This window comes from Carassius carassius, chromosome 42, assembly GCF_963082965.1.
Source record: "Carassius carassius chromosome 42, fCarCar2.1, whole genome shotgun sequence".
Classification (NCBI taxonomy): Eukaryota; Metazoa; Chordata; class Actinopteri; order Cypriniformes; family Cyprinidae; genus Carassius; species Carassius carassius.
In genome coordinates this window covers 12288743-12306183 of record NC_081796.1, presented here as the reverse complement: position 1 = coordinate 12306183, position 17441 = coordinate 12288743, and the positions used below count along the sequence as shown (strand labels likewise).

Genomic DNA, 17441 nt, shown 5'->3' with positions numbered 1-17441 from the left:
TTGCAGGGCTATCTGGCCCTTCCCCCTGCCCCTCCAACCAAAAGAGAAGTGAAACACCCCTACCCCTTCATGTGAATGTGCAGAAAAGAAGATTAGGGGAAAGGGGAAGGGATAGGAGGTAGAAATGGGATTGGGACTTAATTTATGAATCCAACAGCCAAACTCCACACTGAAGGCTGCTGAGAAGTAGGTCAAATATGCAATGTGCTTGTCTTGCATAATGATCATTGTACATAAACACAAGTGTTCACTTAATCAACATTAGCAAATACATATACTATATATTAAAAGCAGTAGGCAATGCAGTACAAATAAGTAGAATCCCAATAGCTTATTATAAGAAAGTAAGATACATTTATAATTTTTACCCTTTAAACTGGTCAAAAATGTCATACTGGTATTGTCCTTCATAACTGGTAGTGTAAAAAAATCTATAAGTAAACTTAATTGGTATGCACCAATATGGCATTATATAGACTACACAAAACTTTTCCAATTTATTGGAAGTCAAAATACTTCCTCACCTTCTAACTAAAGCCCGACCAATATGGGTTTTTGGGGGCCGATGCAGATACCGATATTACGGACTAAAACAGACAGATACTGATATACTGGACAATATTCTTTATGTGTAGGCTATATTATAGTAGAGTATATTGTCAAAAGTTTGGACACACTTCCCATTAGTGTGTCCAAACTTTGGACTGGTACTGTATATAGAATACAGTATATTTCTCTCCAACTAGGTGACAATGTAGCGTTAAATCACAATTTAACAGACTCAATCCAACATCGCACTGCTGTCCATTGGACTGCAGAAATATACTAACACAGACTTTAATGCGTCGCAGAGGCATACCGTGATCCGCAGATCATCTCTAGTCTCTAATGTCACTGAATCTGCTGTTAAAAATGAGCCATCTATCATATCATCATGCAAAACTAAGAATTATAAATTCCTCAAATATAGGTGTGGGTGGGTGGAGGGCAGATAATTTGAAGCAACGGACTCAGGTGAAGTTTGGGCTCATCCGCACATCTAACACTGAACTGACCTTGGTCGCCTGTAGTAAACAATGGAGTGCGCTTTACTGGACAAACTAAGTAATTATACCATTAAGCAAATGTAATCAGCATCATATCGGAAAAAAATCATATCGACGGCACATTCACAGATACCGATATATCGGTCATTAATCGGCCATTAATATCGGCTAAACGACATATCGGTCAGGCTCTACTTCTATGTGGACATTTCCGTGAGTGACACAGAGAAAACTAACACATGCAAGGTCTGAGGTAAAATTAAATGATTTTGTTTTCCACTCCCGATATATATTTTTAACAATAACATATTCATTTTAAAATGTAAGATTAGCATGACAGTAATAATGGAACATATCCTCTGTAAAACTATAAAACAAAAAAAATTAACTAGCCTATTTGCACTGTCAACTAGCAGCAGCATTATCATTTAGTCGACTATGTAACTAGTCTCGCTATTTATAATGTTATATCCCTAGTATCCCTAGTAATTATTTTAACATAAATTAGAGTTGATAAAGCTGTTTAGCTGGGTTTGTTTTCAAAAAATACAGCCTTATATATCTCAGAAAAAAAGACTTTAAACTGTAATACAGTCAGCTTTGTTTTGCTGTTTTGGTTAAGTGGACTCGTTCCCTTTATGTTTGTCTGTGCCCTGTAAGTCAGATTTATTGTGCTTGGCAATGTACTTGCTAGCTGAGAAGAGTCAATACACAGGGTCAACATGCTGAGCTGTTTTTAAAGGGCAGGGCACATGCAGGCCAGACGTTTCTAACATTATCTAAATAGTGGTTTGCTGTGTGCATTGGCACATAAAGGGCAGATTGGCAGTTTAGCCTTTTTTTTAAAGACTTTAGTTAATCAAAATTTGACAAGTTAATCTTAGTGATTTATTGTGTCTTTCTGTATATGCTACAAAGATCATAGGCAGGAATCCAGTTCATACTCCCTTTCGCTTAAAGCTTTTTTGTTGTTAGGATTGACCTTGAATATAATTTTTTTTTAATTTAAATGTGCTTAATATGTTGCCAAGAGATTTGTTTGTTTTTTTTTTTTTTTTTTTTTTTTTTTTTTGTTTAATTTTTTTCTGTGCAGTTTCACATAAATTTATTCACTTTATGAATGGCGGCATACTTTTAAATTGACTTACCTTTTTTTACGTTGTTGAAAAATCTCAACAAATATACATATATATTTTGAAATAATATTACAATTTAAAATACTGTTTTCTATTTGCATATATTTTAAAATGTAATTTATGTCTTTGATGGTGAAGCTGAATTTTCAGTATCATTACTCCAGTCTTGCTGATTTGTTGCTCAAGAAACATTTATTACTGTCAGTGCTGGAACCATTATGCATTTCTCTATTATTATTTTCTATTTAAAAAAAATCACTACAAGTGGTAAAGCTTGCATCCCACTTGATAAAATTCATTTAAAATGTCTATTCAAGCATTCTACTTTATTGTAAATATGAAATGATTGTAAAATTTAGGCTGATGCCAATGAGCTGATAATTATTTTCAAGTTATAGTCAATTACCAATAAATGGACATTTTTGTGTAAAAAAATTAAATGAATTAAATGCTATGTGTGAATTAAGACTTTACAAAAAAAAAAAAAAGTTTACATAAAGTAGAGTATGAAAAACAGATATTTCAGCCAAAATGCTGTGTTAACCATATATGTCTTTTTATTAACGATGAATTAGAGTAAAATGGCTTTTGATAACTAGGCCATCTCATGAGGCACATAGTCCCACTGTTATTTCAATTTCCCCCCTTGTCCGTCTCCACTCATACCCCATCAGTAGTAAGCATGCAATATGCTCTATCTCTCTGCAGAGAGAGAATGAAGGCCATGGAGGAGCAAATAGCCAGTCTGACTGGTCTTGTGCAGCATGCTCTCTTAAAGAGCCACAGCACTAACAGCAACAAGGAACACCCCAGGTAAGCAGGGCAGGCTGGGTAATGTATTTCCCAGAATATCACAAATCAAATAAGAAAGAAAATAGGAGGACTATGATGGATTAATGGTGGTGGAAATAAGAAACTGTGTGTTTTAAAAAGACTTGGTGGGTTAGATGACTACTAACTGTGCATGAACTAAATTGACTCATTCTCACTGAAACCAATGCCTTTATGAATGGCAATGCTTGTGCCACTGTAACACAGACTAACTTCAAGTGTTTGTAGAGTGATTGTGTCTGTGTGTATGTACATGTACATTTGTGCATTCAGTCATTTGAAGTCTCTCCCATTTTTCCAGTGAGAAATCAGTAAATTCCGGATCTCCAGTTCACAGCACATCTAGCACAGGTAAATTTCTTCTTTCCATTGCTTCCATACCCCATACCTCATTTGTTTGTGCTTGTAATGGTCAACCATTATAGAGCAGAGGCCATAGTATTATACATTCTGTCAAATAAACTTTTAATTTGAATAAACTTTAAATAAACAATGCAATCTTTGGGGAATCCAGCAGTGAGCTCTTCTGAAGTGTGCATTTGTAAACTTTCATAAATATGCAATTTTGCAAGAGCTGACCTGAATTGCTGTATTTTGTTTTTATGCTCAGTGGAGTTTGAAATGTAATCTTACTAAGCGTTATGGTCAAATATGGGTACAACGACAAATATCACATCTCCTTAAGCTTAGTGACAATATATATGATTATATTTTTGTTGAGACACTTCAGTTGATGAAATCAACTTCATAATTTCTTGATCTATACAAAGATAATAAACTCCCTTTTTAAATAATAAAAATCTCTGAAACCTGGACTATCACATTATTTCCAGCAATCTGTCTGTCAACTTTGTCACACAAGTTTGAGAGCCCAGTCTGTCTTTTTACCATTACATACTTATGGTTGTTATTGTTGGTCATGTTTTTTTTATTGTTTTGTTTAGGAGGTTCTCCAGTATTAGCACCAAAAGTTACTGCAGCAACTCTTGAGCATAGCCCCGCCCCTACACCACCACTAGGCCCCACCCCCTTGCATGTTAACCTTCACCTGTTCAGGAAAAATGTCTCTGAGCTCCGCCTCCAACTGCAACATATGAGACAACTACAGGTAATTAAAGTGCCAATCAGTTATTCTAAGAAATCTGCAGTTATAAAATGCATTTTGCCCCATATTTTTCATAATGTTTATTATGAAATATTAAATGAATATTTATTGTCAAGACAACATGAAACAAATCATTTATCTAAGTAATGTAACTGTTTACTTTCAGTAAAATAATATTCAGGGCAAAATTATATAAGAAGGAATTTAATTAGTAAAAAGTGGGCTTTCCGATTACTATTGGCTAAAATATTATTCCTCATTTGCGCTGCCTTGGTTATATCAGCTGAAAATTTAATGTTAAACAAGGACCTTAAAATAATGTGTACTGAATCTGATGAATCGTAAAAATAATTTTTTTATTTACATTTATATAGCTATATATTTTTTTTTTAATTATTTTGACAAACTTTTGGTAATATTTTTAAATTAATAGCTGTATTTAGTAAGTGTGGATTACATTGACCAAAAGTCACAATAAAGACATTTATAATATTACAAAAGAATTCTATATCAAATAAATACTTTTTTTCTACACATAAAAGAAATACTGAGCAGCACAACTGTTTTCAACAGATAATAATGTAAATTGAATAATAATGTAAAAAAAGAGTAGCAAATAAGCGATTCAGCATATTACTTTAATTTTCGAAGGATCATGTGACACTGAAAACTAGAGTTACGGCTGTTGCAAAAAATCAGCTTTGACATCATAGAAAAAATTTGCTTAAAATATTTCACAGTTTTGCTGCTTTTTTATCAAAGTGCATCCTTGGTTAGCATAAGAGGCTTGTTTCAAAAACATTAAAAAAATCTTACCGACCCCAAACCTTTGAATGCTAATGTATCCTGTAGTAAATGGTCATGTGTGTGTTTTCAGCTTCATAATCAGGAGTGTGTGCGTGCTCAGATAAAGCATGCAGAGCAAGAGATCAGTGTGAAGTTGGCTGAAATGCTGAGACGACAGGACGATCCAACACAGAAACAGAGGACACTGGTGGAGGAAGAGAGACACCGATATCTCAACACGCAGGAAAGAGTTCTCACCCAGCTGGAGTACGACACTCTCTCTCTCTCTCTCTCTCTCACGCACACACACACACACATACAAACACACACACACACACACACTCTCTCTCTCTCTCTCTCTCTCTCTCTCTTTCTCTTTCTCTCTTTGTTGAATCTGAAATTCACTTTTTCTTGGGGGCAAGCAAATGCCTTTTATTCTAAAATCATTCTTCATACGATTCATTACAGCCTCTCTTTTAACAAATAATATCCCTGTCCGCCCTGCTGTGTGTAAACTGTAATTAAATCCCACTTTAATTTAACTGGTTAACAAGCGTGATCTCCAGACAGCCGTAAGCATGAAAAACAGAACTCAGTGGGAATTAACACTAGGTAGAGATCAGGAGCAGCTTGGTTTTATGCCAGTGCCCAGTCAGCAAAGGTCTGTGACTGTGAGCAGTGAATCAAAGGACAGTTTGACTTTTACACGTGTGGGGGCATGTGGCATCAAAACAGCGTTTTGTTATGTGTTTTTTTGTTTTTGTGAAAGTAGATGCAAAATGTGGAACATTAGCAAACTGCCGCATCTTATACACCAGATTACACATCATTTATATAATGCTGCATTTAATATGATGTAGAACATAATTTAATTTCAATATAAACTGTGGTGTTATTTATTCTTTGGAACCTAAGATGAGTGTTCTAGAATGCATCATAACATCAAATCTGTTGTTTAAAAAGTGAACACTGACTAATTTTCCCATCACTGTTAAAACATGGCTTAAAACACAATTAAAATGAATGATATAAAAATAAACTTCTTATTGCTGGTATCCAGAATTAACACATTGCTGGTATTGAGCCACCCATATAAACTTGATTAAAAAAAATTTTTTGTAAAAGGATGTATTTCACAGACTCAATAATATTTAGGGAAAATAGGGGGAAATTATCAAAAGGAAATATATACATATACAGTACAGACCAAAAGTTTGGAAACATTACTTTTTTTAATGTTTTTGAAAGAAGTTTCTTCTGCTCATTAAGCCTGCATTTATTTGATCAAAAATACAGAACAAAATTTAATATTGTGATATATTATTAAAATTAAAAATAATTGTTTTTAAATTTATTATACTTTAAATTATCATTTATTTCTGTGATGCAAAGCTGAATTTTTAGGATCATTATCACATGATCCTTTAGAAATGATTCCAATATGATGATTCATTATCAAAGTTGGAAACAGTTCTGCTGCTTAATATTTTTTCAGAACGTGTGATACTATTTTAGGATACTTTGATGAATAAAATGTAAAAAAAAAAAAAAAAAGATAGAGGTTTTAAAATATAAATATTTTGTAATAACAATATACACTACTGGTCAGTAATTTGGGGTCAGTAATTTTTTTTTCTTTTTTTTAAATAAAATCAATACTTTAATTCAGCAAGGATGTGTTAAAGTGATAGTAAAGAAAATATATTATTAGAATATATATTATTAGAAATTTTGTTTTTATTTTGAATAAATGCAGTTCTTTTTAACCTTTTATTCATCAAATATATTAGACAGCAGAACTGTTTCCAACACTCATAATAAATCAGAATATTAGAATGATTTCTAAATGATCATGTGATAGACTGGATGTTACATGTGACACTGAAGGCTGGAGTAATGATGCTGAAAATTCAGCTTTGCATCACAGGAATAAATTATTTTTTTAAAGTATATTTAAATAGAAAACTATTATTTTAAGTTGTAATAATATTTCAAAATATTACTGTTTTTTTTCTGTATTTTTGATCAAATAAATGCAGGCTTGATGAGCAGAAGAAACCTCTTTCAAAAACATTAAAAATAGTAATGTTTCCAAACTTTTGGTCTGTACTGTATTATTTATGGAAATTGATTTTATAGTATGTAAAACCATTCCTATATATTTGATAAGTTCATCAGGTTTACCAAGTTAATGTAAAAGCTTGTACCGTAGTATAAACTCAGTCAGGGGGCAACAGGATGACAAGAGGCTGAGAACCACTGATATAAACAAACGTGGTGTAACATAAACAAATCATAGTGGCCATAATGTAATAATTCTCAATAAATTGCCTGCAATCAATTTCATAATTTTAGCAACCAAGTCCACATAAGACACCGGATAGCAAAAAAATGTCAGGAGCATAAAGTGGAATCTGCACTGCCCTCTGGTGTCACAACAGTTTCATTTCAGTATTGACTGGATGACAAAAACACAAATATATGTGGATGGATTGGCTCATCAGTAATAATGTAAGTATTTTTTGCACTGCTATTTGTGTCATAATCATCAAGTGTGTTTGTGTGTAGGGATCTGGAGCAGTATGTGGAGACACTGAGGACTGATTCTAGCCCCGCTGCATCTCAGAGAGCCGTGACTCTGAAGGAGGTAGAGGAGGGAGCTGTCAGTCTGAGGAAGGTGGGCGAGAACCTGGCTGGACTGAAAGGTACAACAACCTAAACTCACTGAAATACCTCAAGCCAACTATTTTATATAACAATTTATTGTAAGCAACTGGACTTTGCTTTCTTGTTTGTTAAGAATGGAAAATTGTTTCCCTTATTTACAGGATGTTGAGTATTCTCCGGTATTAGACTTGCCCACACATTTTACTATTATGCAACTTGAAAAAACTGTGGGCCAGCTGTGTCATTTGGGGTGTGGATTGTAACTTGCTGTTTGTCACTTGCTTACAGTGCTATAATGGCAACTTTATATAGAATAAGCACACATTTCACATCTCCAGTGGAAATCCTCCCACTCCACTCCAATCATATGCTTCATGAGGCACCACATGCGTAAACAGTTTTAAATGTCAGGTGGTTTCCCAGCTGATGATAGCACTCTAGACTAGTAGCAAACTATATTTTTTCTTCTTCTTCTTGCAGGAGAGTTTCCAGCTCTTCAGTCCCGTATGCGGGCGGTGCTCAGGGTGGAGGTGGAGGCCGTGAAGTTCCTCAAAGAAGAGCCGCACAAGCTGGACAGCATGCTGAAGAGAGTCCGGACCCTCACAGACACACTCAGCAACCTTCGCAGGTACAGACAGAGAGAGAAAGAGATGGAGACTGACATTTCAATTGCAAATATAACAAGATTGTGGTTAATAAAATACTTTATGAGAAACTTTATGGATCTGTACACCTTCTGATTCCAGCCACGTATCCAAGCAGCCAGAGTGTTTTGGAAATGAATATGCAGTTTCTGTTCTCCATTTTTCATTCATATCGTAATCATGTGTGAGCAGAGACTCTGTATAGGTTTAAACAGATGAGAGATCTGGAGCATCTGCTGCTAGTCATTTCCTTTCTCCTCCGTGTCAGACCTGATCAGACTCAAGACGGTTACCGTCTCTATGAATGTGCGAATGTAAGGAATATTACCAGCACTCTGGAAAATAGTGTTTTGTTTCTAAAGCAGCTGGGTGTGTTTCCGCTCCACTAACGGCACCTAATGTAATTGCAAAACTAAACACATTTTTACACATTCTGAAGAAAATGTGTTGATTGGTGGTTGCTAGGGTTTTCAGGGTGGTTTCTAATTGGTTACTTATTTATTTTGTATTATATAGATTAGATATTTTCAAATACAAGTAATGTAATAGGGTTCATAGTATTCATGTTGGTGGCACAAACGTCCAGGACAAGATATGTGTTTTTTCAAAACTTCAGTTATGTGCAGTACAAATAGGAATCTCGAATTCTCTGTCTTTCATCGTTTTGTCAAACAGGTAGTTGAACGAATGTCAAGAAATGTTCTGAACATCACCAGAGGAAATCCGCTGTAATAGGAGTATACTTTAAAAAATACACACTTCAGCTTTACTCAAAATGAGCTTGTGATTTTAAATTTGGTTAGATTTCACTTGTTTTCCTCATTGATTTCTGTTTGATATATCATTTGTTCTTTAGGTCTACCACAGATAGCCTGCTGAAACCCTCTGACCCTGTTTCCTCGTCATCTTCCCAAAAAAAAGAATTGGCCATTGTTGAATCCCCAGAGGCTGCCTCGGTTGCACCTCAGAGCTCCACCGTGAGGTCAGAGGTTATGACATCAAATCCTGTGGTGATCCACCATGCCCAGACCTCTCCTGTAGCTACACAACAATCCCAGCAATCAACAGCACCTTCACAAATTCCCCCTGCAGCACAGAGACGAGAGTCGACCCCTTCACCCACCAAACAGCTCAAAAAACCCTCACTTGAGCAGACACAAATACCAAATAACAGCCGCAGTGGAGTCTCAGCTAATGGCATTAATGGCAAAGGTCCTTCTCCAAACTTCATTGAGGAGATACACTCAAGTCGCAGCAAGAACATGAACAGGGCTGTGTCAATAGAGGTGAGTATTGTGCATGATAAACCAAATGAGTGAGGTGAAAATGTGTGTTCCTTTGTTTAGTTACTAGTTTGATTGGTATCTTCAGGCTGCAGAGAAAGAATGGGAGGAGAAGAGGCAGAACATGGGTCATTATGATGGTCATGAGTTTGAACGGATGCTCCAGGAAGCAGAAGCCAACATGCTGAGAGGAATACCAAACCTGGAGGCTCCCAGCGAACCCGAGGGCTCCCCTGCAGTGGTTCTTGCATCCCTGGAGGAGGTGGTAGAAACAAATGAGCCCACAGCAGCACCAGCAAAACAGGGTAAGAGACTGAAAGAGACCTCAGAGCTCTTGCGACTACTGTTTGCCAAAGTTTATACTTAATTCTGTTTCTGCAGATGACAATCATCCAAACTCTGAGAAACCTACTAAGGCTGCTTCAGAGAAACCTCCCAAACCTCTGGAGAAACCAGTTAAGTCAGCTTTGGAGAGACCTCTTAAGCCCAACCTATCCATCAAATCAAGCCTGGAGAGACAAAGTAAGACTCAGGAAAAAGTTGTTAAGCTTCCAACCACAGACAAAGCCAACAAGTCCCCTCCTCCACCCCCACCTCGACGAAACTACACCACCAACACTGGGATGACCACCACCCGATCTGGAGAGGTTATTTATACCAGCAGGAAGGACTCTGTTATGGTACAAGTGTGTTTGCAGGATGTATATGTGTAACATTGAGAAATATATATATATATATATATATATATATATATATATATATATATATATATATATATATATTCTTCTTCTTAACTTTTTAGTTTTTAAATAACTATCTATTAATATAAATTAAATAATAACCAAAATCTATAAATATAAATAAAATTTTATTTTTATTTCAAAATATATAATTATTATAAAATGAAATAATAAAATAAAATGAATTATATTTAACTATAGAACTCATTTTAATGATATAATTAATTATCTATATAACATTAAATTTTAAATATAATTAAATGAACATTTAAATATATTTTTTTATAGTTATTAATATAACTTGTTTCGTAGGAGGGTGAAGAGGAGTCCAACGGGTCAGCGTCTCAGCCTGAACCAAAGTCCTCTCCAGTGGCGAAGCCCAAACCCATTACTCCTCCACCTTTCGCTGCCTCGGCTATCACTGAGGAAGAGGATGAGGGAGACAAGATAATGTCAGAGCTACAGGTGAGATACATACATAAACTCAAACATGCATACACACGCACACTAATACAGACTTGTAGCAAACATAACTTTTTGTTCCTAATTGGTATAAATGTGTATACATGCACACATGGTAACTTACTTTCACTAAGGTGTTTTGATGTTTAAATGTCTTGGGTATGAAATCGCTTTGGTGTGGGTGTTAAGATGCTTGTGGTGTCCCCTGTGGCTTATGTGGTGGCAGTTTCATTTCCCTTGCAGCAGACTATAGTAGCTTTTTATTTATTTTCTCACAATTCTATAAATGCAAATTTAAATACACAACCTAGTTATGTATATACAAATATATATATATATATATATATATATATATATATATATATATATATATATAGGTGCTGGTCATATAATTAGAATATTATCAAAAAGTTGATTTATTTCACTAATTCCATTCAAAAAGGGAAATTTGTATATTATATTCAATTATTACCCACAGACTGATATATTTAAAATGTCTATTTCTTTTAATTTTTTAATTATTATAACTGACAACTAAGGAAAATCCCATATTCAGTATCTCAGAAAATTAGAATATTGTGAACAGGTTCAATATTTAAGACACCTGGTGGCACACTCTAATCAGCTAATCAACTCAAAACACCTGCAAAGGCCTTTAAATGGTCTCTCAGTCTAGTTCTGTAGGCTACACAATCATGGGGAAGACTGCTGACTTGACAGTTGTCCAAAAGATGACCACTGACACCTTGCACAAGGAGGGCAAGACACAAAAGGTCATTGCAAAAGAGGCTGGCTGTTCACAGAGCTCTGTGTCCAAGCACATTAATAGAGAGGTGAAGGGTAGGAAAAGATGTGGTAGAAAAAAAGTGTACAAGCAATAGGGATAACCGCACCCTGGAGAGCATTGTGAAACAAAACCTATTCAAAAATGTGGGTGAGATTCACAAAGAGTGGACTGCAGCTGGAGTCAGTGCTTCAAGAACCACTACAGACGTATGCAAGACATGGGTTTTAGCTGTTGCATTCCATGTGTCAAGCCACTCTTGAACAACAGACAGCATCAGAATATCTAAAGACAAAAAGGACTGCTGCTGAGTGGTCCAAAGTTATGTTCTCTGATTAAAGTAAATTTTGCATTTCCTTTGGAAATCAGAGTCACAGACTCTGAAGGAAGAGAGGAGAGGCACACAATCCACGTTGCTTAAGGTCCAATGTAAAGTTTCCATAGTCAGTGATGGTTTGGGTGCCATGTCATCTTCTGGTGTTGGTCCATTGTGTTTTCTGAGGTCCAAGGTCAACACAGCCCTATACCAGGAAGTTTTAGAGCACTTCATGCTTCCTGCTGCTGACCAACTTTATGGAGATGCAGATTTCATTTTCCAACAGGACTTTCCAAAGCTACCAGTACCTGGTTTAAGGACCATGGTATCACTGTCTTAATTGGTTTGACCTTAACTCCATAGAAAATCTATGGGGTATTGTGAAGAGGAAGATGTGATATGCCAGACCCAAGAATGCAGAAGAGCTGAAGGCCACTATCAGAGCAACCTGGGCTCTCATAACACCTGAGCAGTGCCACAGACTGATCGACTCCATGCCACGCCACATTGCTGCAGTAATTCAGGCAAAAGGAGCCACAACTAAATATTGAGTTCTGTACATGCTCATCCTTTTCATGGTCATACTTTTCAGTTGGCCAAGATTTATAAAAATCATTTCTTGTATTGCTCTTAAGTAATAGAGACTGAATTTGGGATTTCCCTTAGTTGTCAGTTAATAATCATCAAAATTAAAAGAAATAAACATTTGAAAATATATCAGTCTGTTTGTAATGAATGAATTTACAAGTTTCACTTTTTGAATGGAATTAGTGAAATAAATAAACTTTTTGATGATATTCTAATTATATGACCAGCACCTGTATATACAATTCTACCTTTTAGCCTTTTAAAATAATAAACACAAATTCTTAACAGGATAGAAAGGACAGAAAATACTAAAGAAATTATATATAAAACCCAAAATAAAAAAAAGTATTTATTTATTTAGTTAGTTAGCCAGAATACATACAGGCAGATAATAATTTGATAAAAGTAATTGTACTGTAGATCATTTCTATTACATTTTACAGTAACCTTGAACTGGTTTGCCCAATTTAATATGGGCAAATTCTAATCTTTTACCCCCTTCCTCACAAATTCTTCCCTTCAGGTTTTCCAGAAGTGCTCTGTTAAGGAGGTAGGGATCAAGGGTTTGGTAGAGCCACAGATCAGAGAGCTAAGACCTGGGGTCTTACTGCCCCTTAAAGATAAGAAGGTAAAGGATATGATGTCCTTTAGTAGACCCTCCAACTGCCTGCCTGTGCCAGCCGCTTGTCCCTGATGGCTGTTCTTTGCGATGCTTGTATGGCTTTCTTACACTCTGCTAACTTCCTCTGTACACTCTTGTGATGGAAATCTGACACAAAAATTGTTCTCACTGTTCTTTAAGTTTAAATTCTGTTCCTGTTCTTTTATTTCTACTGAACTCATGACCTGTGCTGATTGTAGTGATGTAGCGTGAGCCAAAAGAGGAAACAGATATAATTGGCTTTGTGAGCCCTGAGTCATTTAATCAATAAACTAGATTTTCGACACTGCTGTCAAAGGGTGTTTTGTGTGTGTGTTTTTTTTAACATTTATCATTTTAATAAAAAAATGTGTGATCGCAATGGGAGACAATCCAATTTCCAAAGGTTACCTGAGGGTATTTTATTTTTCAAACATTTATCCTTTATAAGGTAACGTACCTTATAAAGGATAAATGTTTGAAAATCATGTAAAGCTTTAATTATCGAACTAGGTTTAGCATAATCAGATTATCCTCGCCAAAACAGCAGATTTAGTTGATTTATGAGAAATGATCAGGACCTAACTTAACATGGCCATCTAGTTGTCTCTAGTCTTAACGATATGTGTCAGTGGAATGCAACCTCGAATTTGTTTGTTACTGAGGATTTTACAGGAGACTTTCAGCTAGCAGTCTGGAGTTCAGAATTTGTTCTTTGATCTTCTCACTTTGCTGCATGCCTGCAATTATATAAGCTTCCTTATTTAATGGGTTTTCAGTCTCACTTTTTCTCTCTTTACCTTCATTTTCTCAGTACTTTCTTACCGTTACAAATTGTGTAGTGTAATATAGAATTTACAGGTGAAATATCACCACTTAGCAACTTGTGCTCAAAACTGAATTCAGTAAACTCGAATTGGAAAAATAAAATTGGAACGATCTGGAAACAGTGTTGGTACATGCATCACAATTTTTTTTTTTTTTTTTTTTTAATTTTGGGAAGTTTGTTCAGATTAGTTCACAAATGCCTTAGGTCTAGCTCCAAATTATGTTTTTTAATAATGTTTTTAAATTACTAATCCAATTCCTTGTATATTTTGAAATATGATTATGATTACTGTAGAGAAGATGAATGGTCTGTATGTCTAGCTGTAATGTATTATTAAGGTTAGAAAACTAATTTTATGACAATTCTTAAAGGGATACTCCACCCCAAAACTAAAATTTTGTCATTAATCACTTACCCCCATGTCGTTCCAAACCCGTAAAAGCTTTGTTCATCTTCGGAACTCAATTTAAGATATTTTGGATGAAGACCGGAGGCCTGTGACTGTCCCATAGACTGCCAAGTAAGTTACACTGTCAAGGTCCAGAAAAGAATGAAAGACTTCATCAGAATAGTCATCTGCCATCAGTGGATCAACCGTAATGTTATGAAGCTATGAGAATAATTCTTGTAAGCAAAGAAAACAAAAATAATGACTTTATTCAACAATTCCTTTGTCAACAGTCTCATCTTTTTCTCTCCACATCACTCAAACTGCCTACACTCTTCTGTGTCAGCTGCGCCACAAGGATGCGCTGTTTCTACTTGTATTTAACTTTATTTTTATTTTTATTATATGTCTTTTTTACATGCCCTTATTGTATAGTTGTATCTTATATTTTATATTTGATCTAGATTTTTAGGCTCTTCTGTTAGTGTTATCTGTATGCACCGAGGGTCTGAGAGTAACGCAATTTCGATTCTCTGTATGTATGTACTGTACATGTGGAAGAATTGACAATAAAGCAGACTTGACTTGACTGTTCCATTCAAAATATCTTAAATTGTGTTCTAATACGAACAAAGCTTTTACTCGTTTGGAACAACATGGGGGTAAGTGATTAATGACAAAATTTTTCATTTTGGGGTGGAGTATCCCTTTAATACTAAACGCCTTTTGATATGATAGAATATATAATCCAAGAATGTGTTTCATCAATAGCAGCCTAAATTATTTCAGTCATCTTAAAGTAGTTTGTAGACTGAGATATTTTCCTTGTGAAGTGATGTTGTTCCCCACAAACCACAGAATACTGAAAATCAAGATGACAAGAATCCTGACACAGATGAGAACTGCAACAATACAATTCGTCAGAGTCCTGGGGTGAGCTGCAGTGTTTATCATCACAATTATACACATTATCATAATCTTATAATAAACCCATACAAGAAATCATGTTATGATAGTATGATCTCTGTATAAATAAATAAATTCATTCATAAATAAATATATAATAGTTAGAACCCCTTTACCAAAATAGTTATGCAATAGTGTTCTCTGAAACCTCATAAAGACCCATTAATAAGTCAATAGTAGAAAATTATTTTTACCAGGCAGGGTTACTAACAAATTTGTATTTGGCTTATGAAAGCATACCTAATTATAATTTTTTTCTTTGACATTTGACCTTTTAAGGTCATCTACTATGTCACAGCTCAGATCTCCAAGGGGACTTCATCAGCCTCAGAGGAATCAACAGATGCATCACATTCTCCCCCATCACAGGTGTCACATGTCAATGCTTCTGACCAATCCCAAAATCAGCTGCAGGTATCCACTAACAAATTTGGTACCCTCAAAAGCAGCGGCCCTGCCAGCTCTTCTAGCACTCTACACCAAAATCAGTTGTCTCTTTCAGCCTCGTTGAAGACAGATCCACCCTCTTCATTGGAAGAAGTTCCAGCTAGCCCAACCCAAGGGAAAGTTCATGTTGTCAAGGCTGCTCAAGTGCAGGTTAGCATAGAGGAGAGGGTAGAGTCTCCAACAGCAATTTGCTCACCAGTCTCTTTTGAAGACACTGTACCGATTCTTTCTAAAGGAATCCCTGTTGGGACAGATTTAGCAAAACAGACACATATATTTGGTTCATCCAAGGTGAAGGAAAGGAAATTTGAAGAAATGGAGGAAATTGATGAGGCCTATCTCAGTCCTGATCTGTCAGGCGAAGAGCCACCTCCGCCTCCTCCTGATAACTTTGCCTTTATGATCACTAACACCAAGGTACAAGCCCTTTCCACTGGAGAGTACCATCAGCTAGTCAATGCCAAGAAAGGTAGTGTGCAGACAGTAACTTTTGGCAGCAAACGACCAAGTGCTTCTGGAAGTGGCATAGCATCAGGAGGTGATGCTAGTACCAGTGGTTCCACTGGTGCTGAAAATGCCAGTAAAAAGCCAGTCATCATTATCTTTGATGAGCCAATGGATATCCGCTCAGCTTATAAACGCCTCTCTACTATCTTTGAATGTGAGGAGGAACTAGAGCGGATGCTTGCAGCAGAAAGAATAGATGAGGAGAGTGAGGAAACTGAGGAAGAAGAATGGACTAGGTGTGTGCATGTCAAACAGAAAGGAGATGGTAGGGATTTAGGAAAAGGTACTGGTTCAAATTCTCCTGCAGATATCACAGACAGTCGAGTCATTAACTCTTCTTCATCCTCATCTTTATCTGAGGGAGAGGCATTAGTAGATGTTACTGGTGGTGCAAAGCAAGATGGAAAGAAGAAGTTTAAGTTGAAATTCCCCAAGAAACAGCTAGCAGCATTAACCCAAGCCATTCGGGCTGGAAGTAAAACAGGCAAAAAGACTTTGCAGGTTGTTGTCTATGAGGATGAGGAAGAGACAGATGGAACTGTCAGACAACACAAAGAAACCAAGAGGTTTGAAATTGCTTGCTCCAAAACAGAGTCTTCAAAATCAAATCTCCAGGAACCTACTGGACAAACTGACGAGATTCGTAAGAACACCTACAAAACTCTTAACAGTCTAGAGCAAACTATAAAGCAGCTAGAGAACACAATATCCGAAATGGGACCAAAGTCTTCAGAAGAGCCTGAAATCTTGGTGAAGCCTGAAACTCAGGACAATACGACTGAAGAGACTCCAGTACACTCGGAGAAAGGACTTGCTCCCAAAACCTTGGTCCCTAGGTCAAGTTCTGCAAGCAAAGGTCCTGGTCTACGAAAGAAGACAAAACCACAGCTCCTTCCACGGCCTCCCATCATTCCAACTACTGGGGTCTCAGTCAAACCAGTTCCTACCCAGCAGGTTTCTCTAGATTATATTACTTTAGCAAAGCCTATGGGTCTGTCCCTCTCCTCTTGCTCACAACAGTTCCACTCTATTCAAGGAACTTCTGAAGATCCTTAGTCTTTCCTATGGTGGAGGCTATCAACTCTGGGATCTGAACTTTTTAACACCTTCACATATTTTTATAAATATGGTATATTTATTTCTGGAGTGGTGTTTCATAGATAGACCTTTGTATGTTTACTGATGATGCTCTAATCTTGGGTTAAGGCAGCCAACAACTCAGTCTTAGAACCACTGTCTCACATGGTTTCTAGTTCTATTTTGTGGGTTCTAAGGC

General features: G+C 36.1%; 1 protein-coding gene across 14 annotated transcripts in view; it reads left to right on the top strand.

Annotated features, from left to right (window-relative positions):
* LOC132123809 (sickle tail protein homolog) overlaps positions 1 to 17441 on the top strand; it is a 164566-nt gene that overhangs the window by 145096 nt on the left and 2029 nt on the right. For 9 of the 14 annotated variants that reach the window (XR_009426687.1, XM_059534475.1, XM_059534470.1 and 6 more), the window contains 13 exons: positions 2891 to 2995; positions 3315 to 3364; positions 3958 to 4121; positions 4996 to 5171; positions 7473 to 7609; positions 8052 to 8199; positions 9072 to 9501; positions 9587 to 9803; positions 9880 to 10184; positions 10551 to 10703; positions 12912 to 13016; positions 15104 to 15178; positions 15491 to 17119. Coding sequence is in view for 13 of the 14 variants with exons in the window: in XM_059534475.1 (XP_059390458.1) it covers positions 2891 to 2995; positions 3315 to 3364; positions 3958 to 4121; positions 4996 to 5171; positions 7473 to 7609; positions 8052 to 8199; positions 9072 to 9501; positions 9587 to 9803; positions 9880 to 10184; positions 10551 to 10703; positions 12912 to 13016; positions 15104 to 15178; positions 15491 to 17119 (3694 nt within the window). In the remaining variant the exon portion in view is untranslated. The remainder of the gene's footprint in view (positions 1 to 2890; positions 2996 to 3314; positions 3365 to 3957; positions 4122 to 4995; positions 5172 to 7472; positions 7610 to 8051; positions 8200 to 9071; positions 9502 to 9586; positions 9804 to 9879; positions 10185 to 10550; positions 10704 to 12911; positions 13017 to 15103; positions 15179 to 15490; positions 17120 to 17441) is intronic. The other 5 variants (XM_059534471.1, XM_059534482.1, XM_059534474.1 and 2 more) reach the window with 5 other exon arrangements.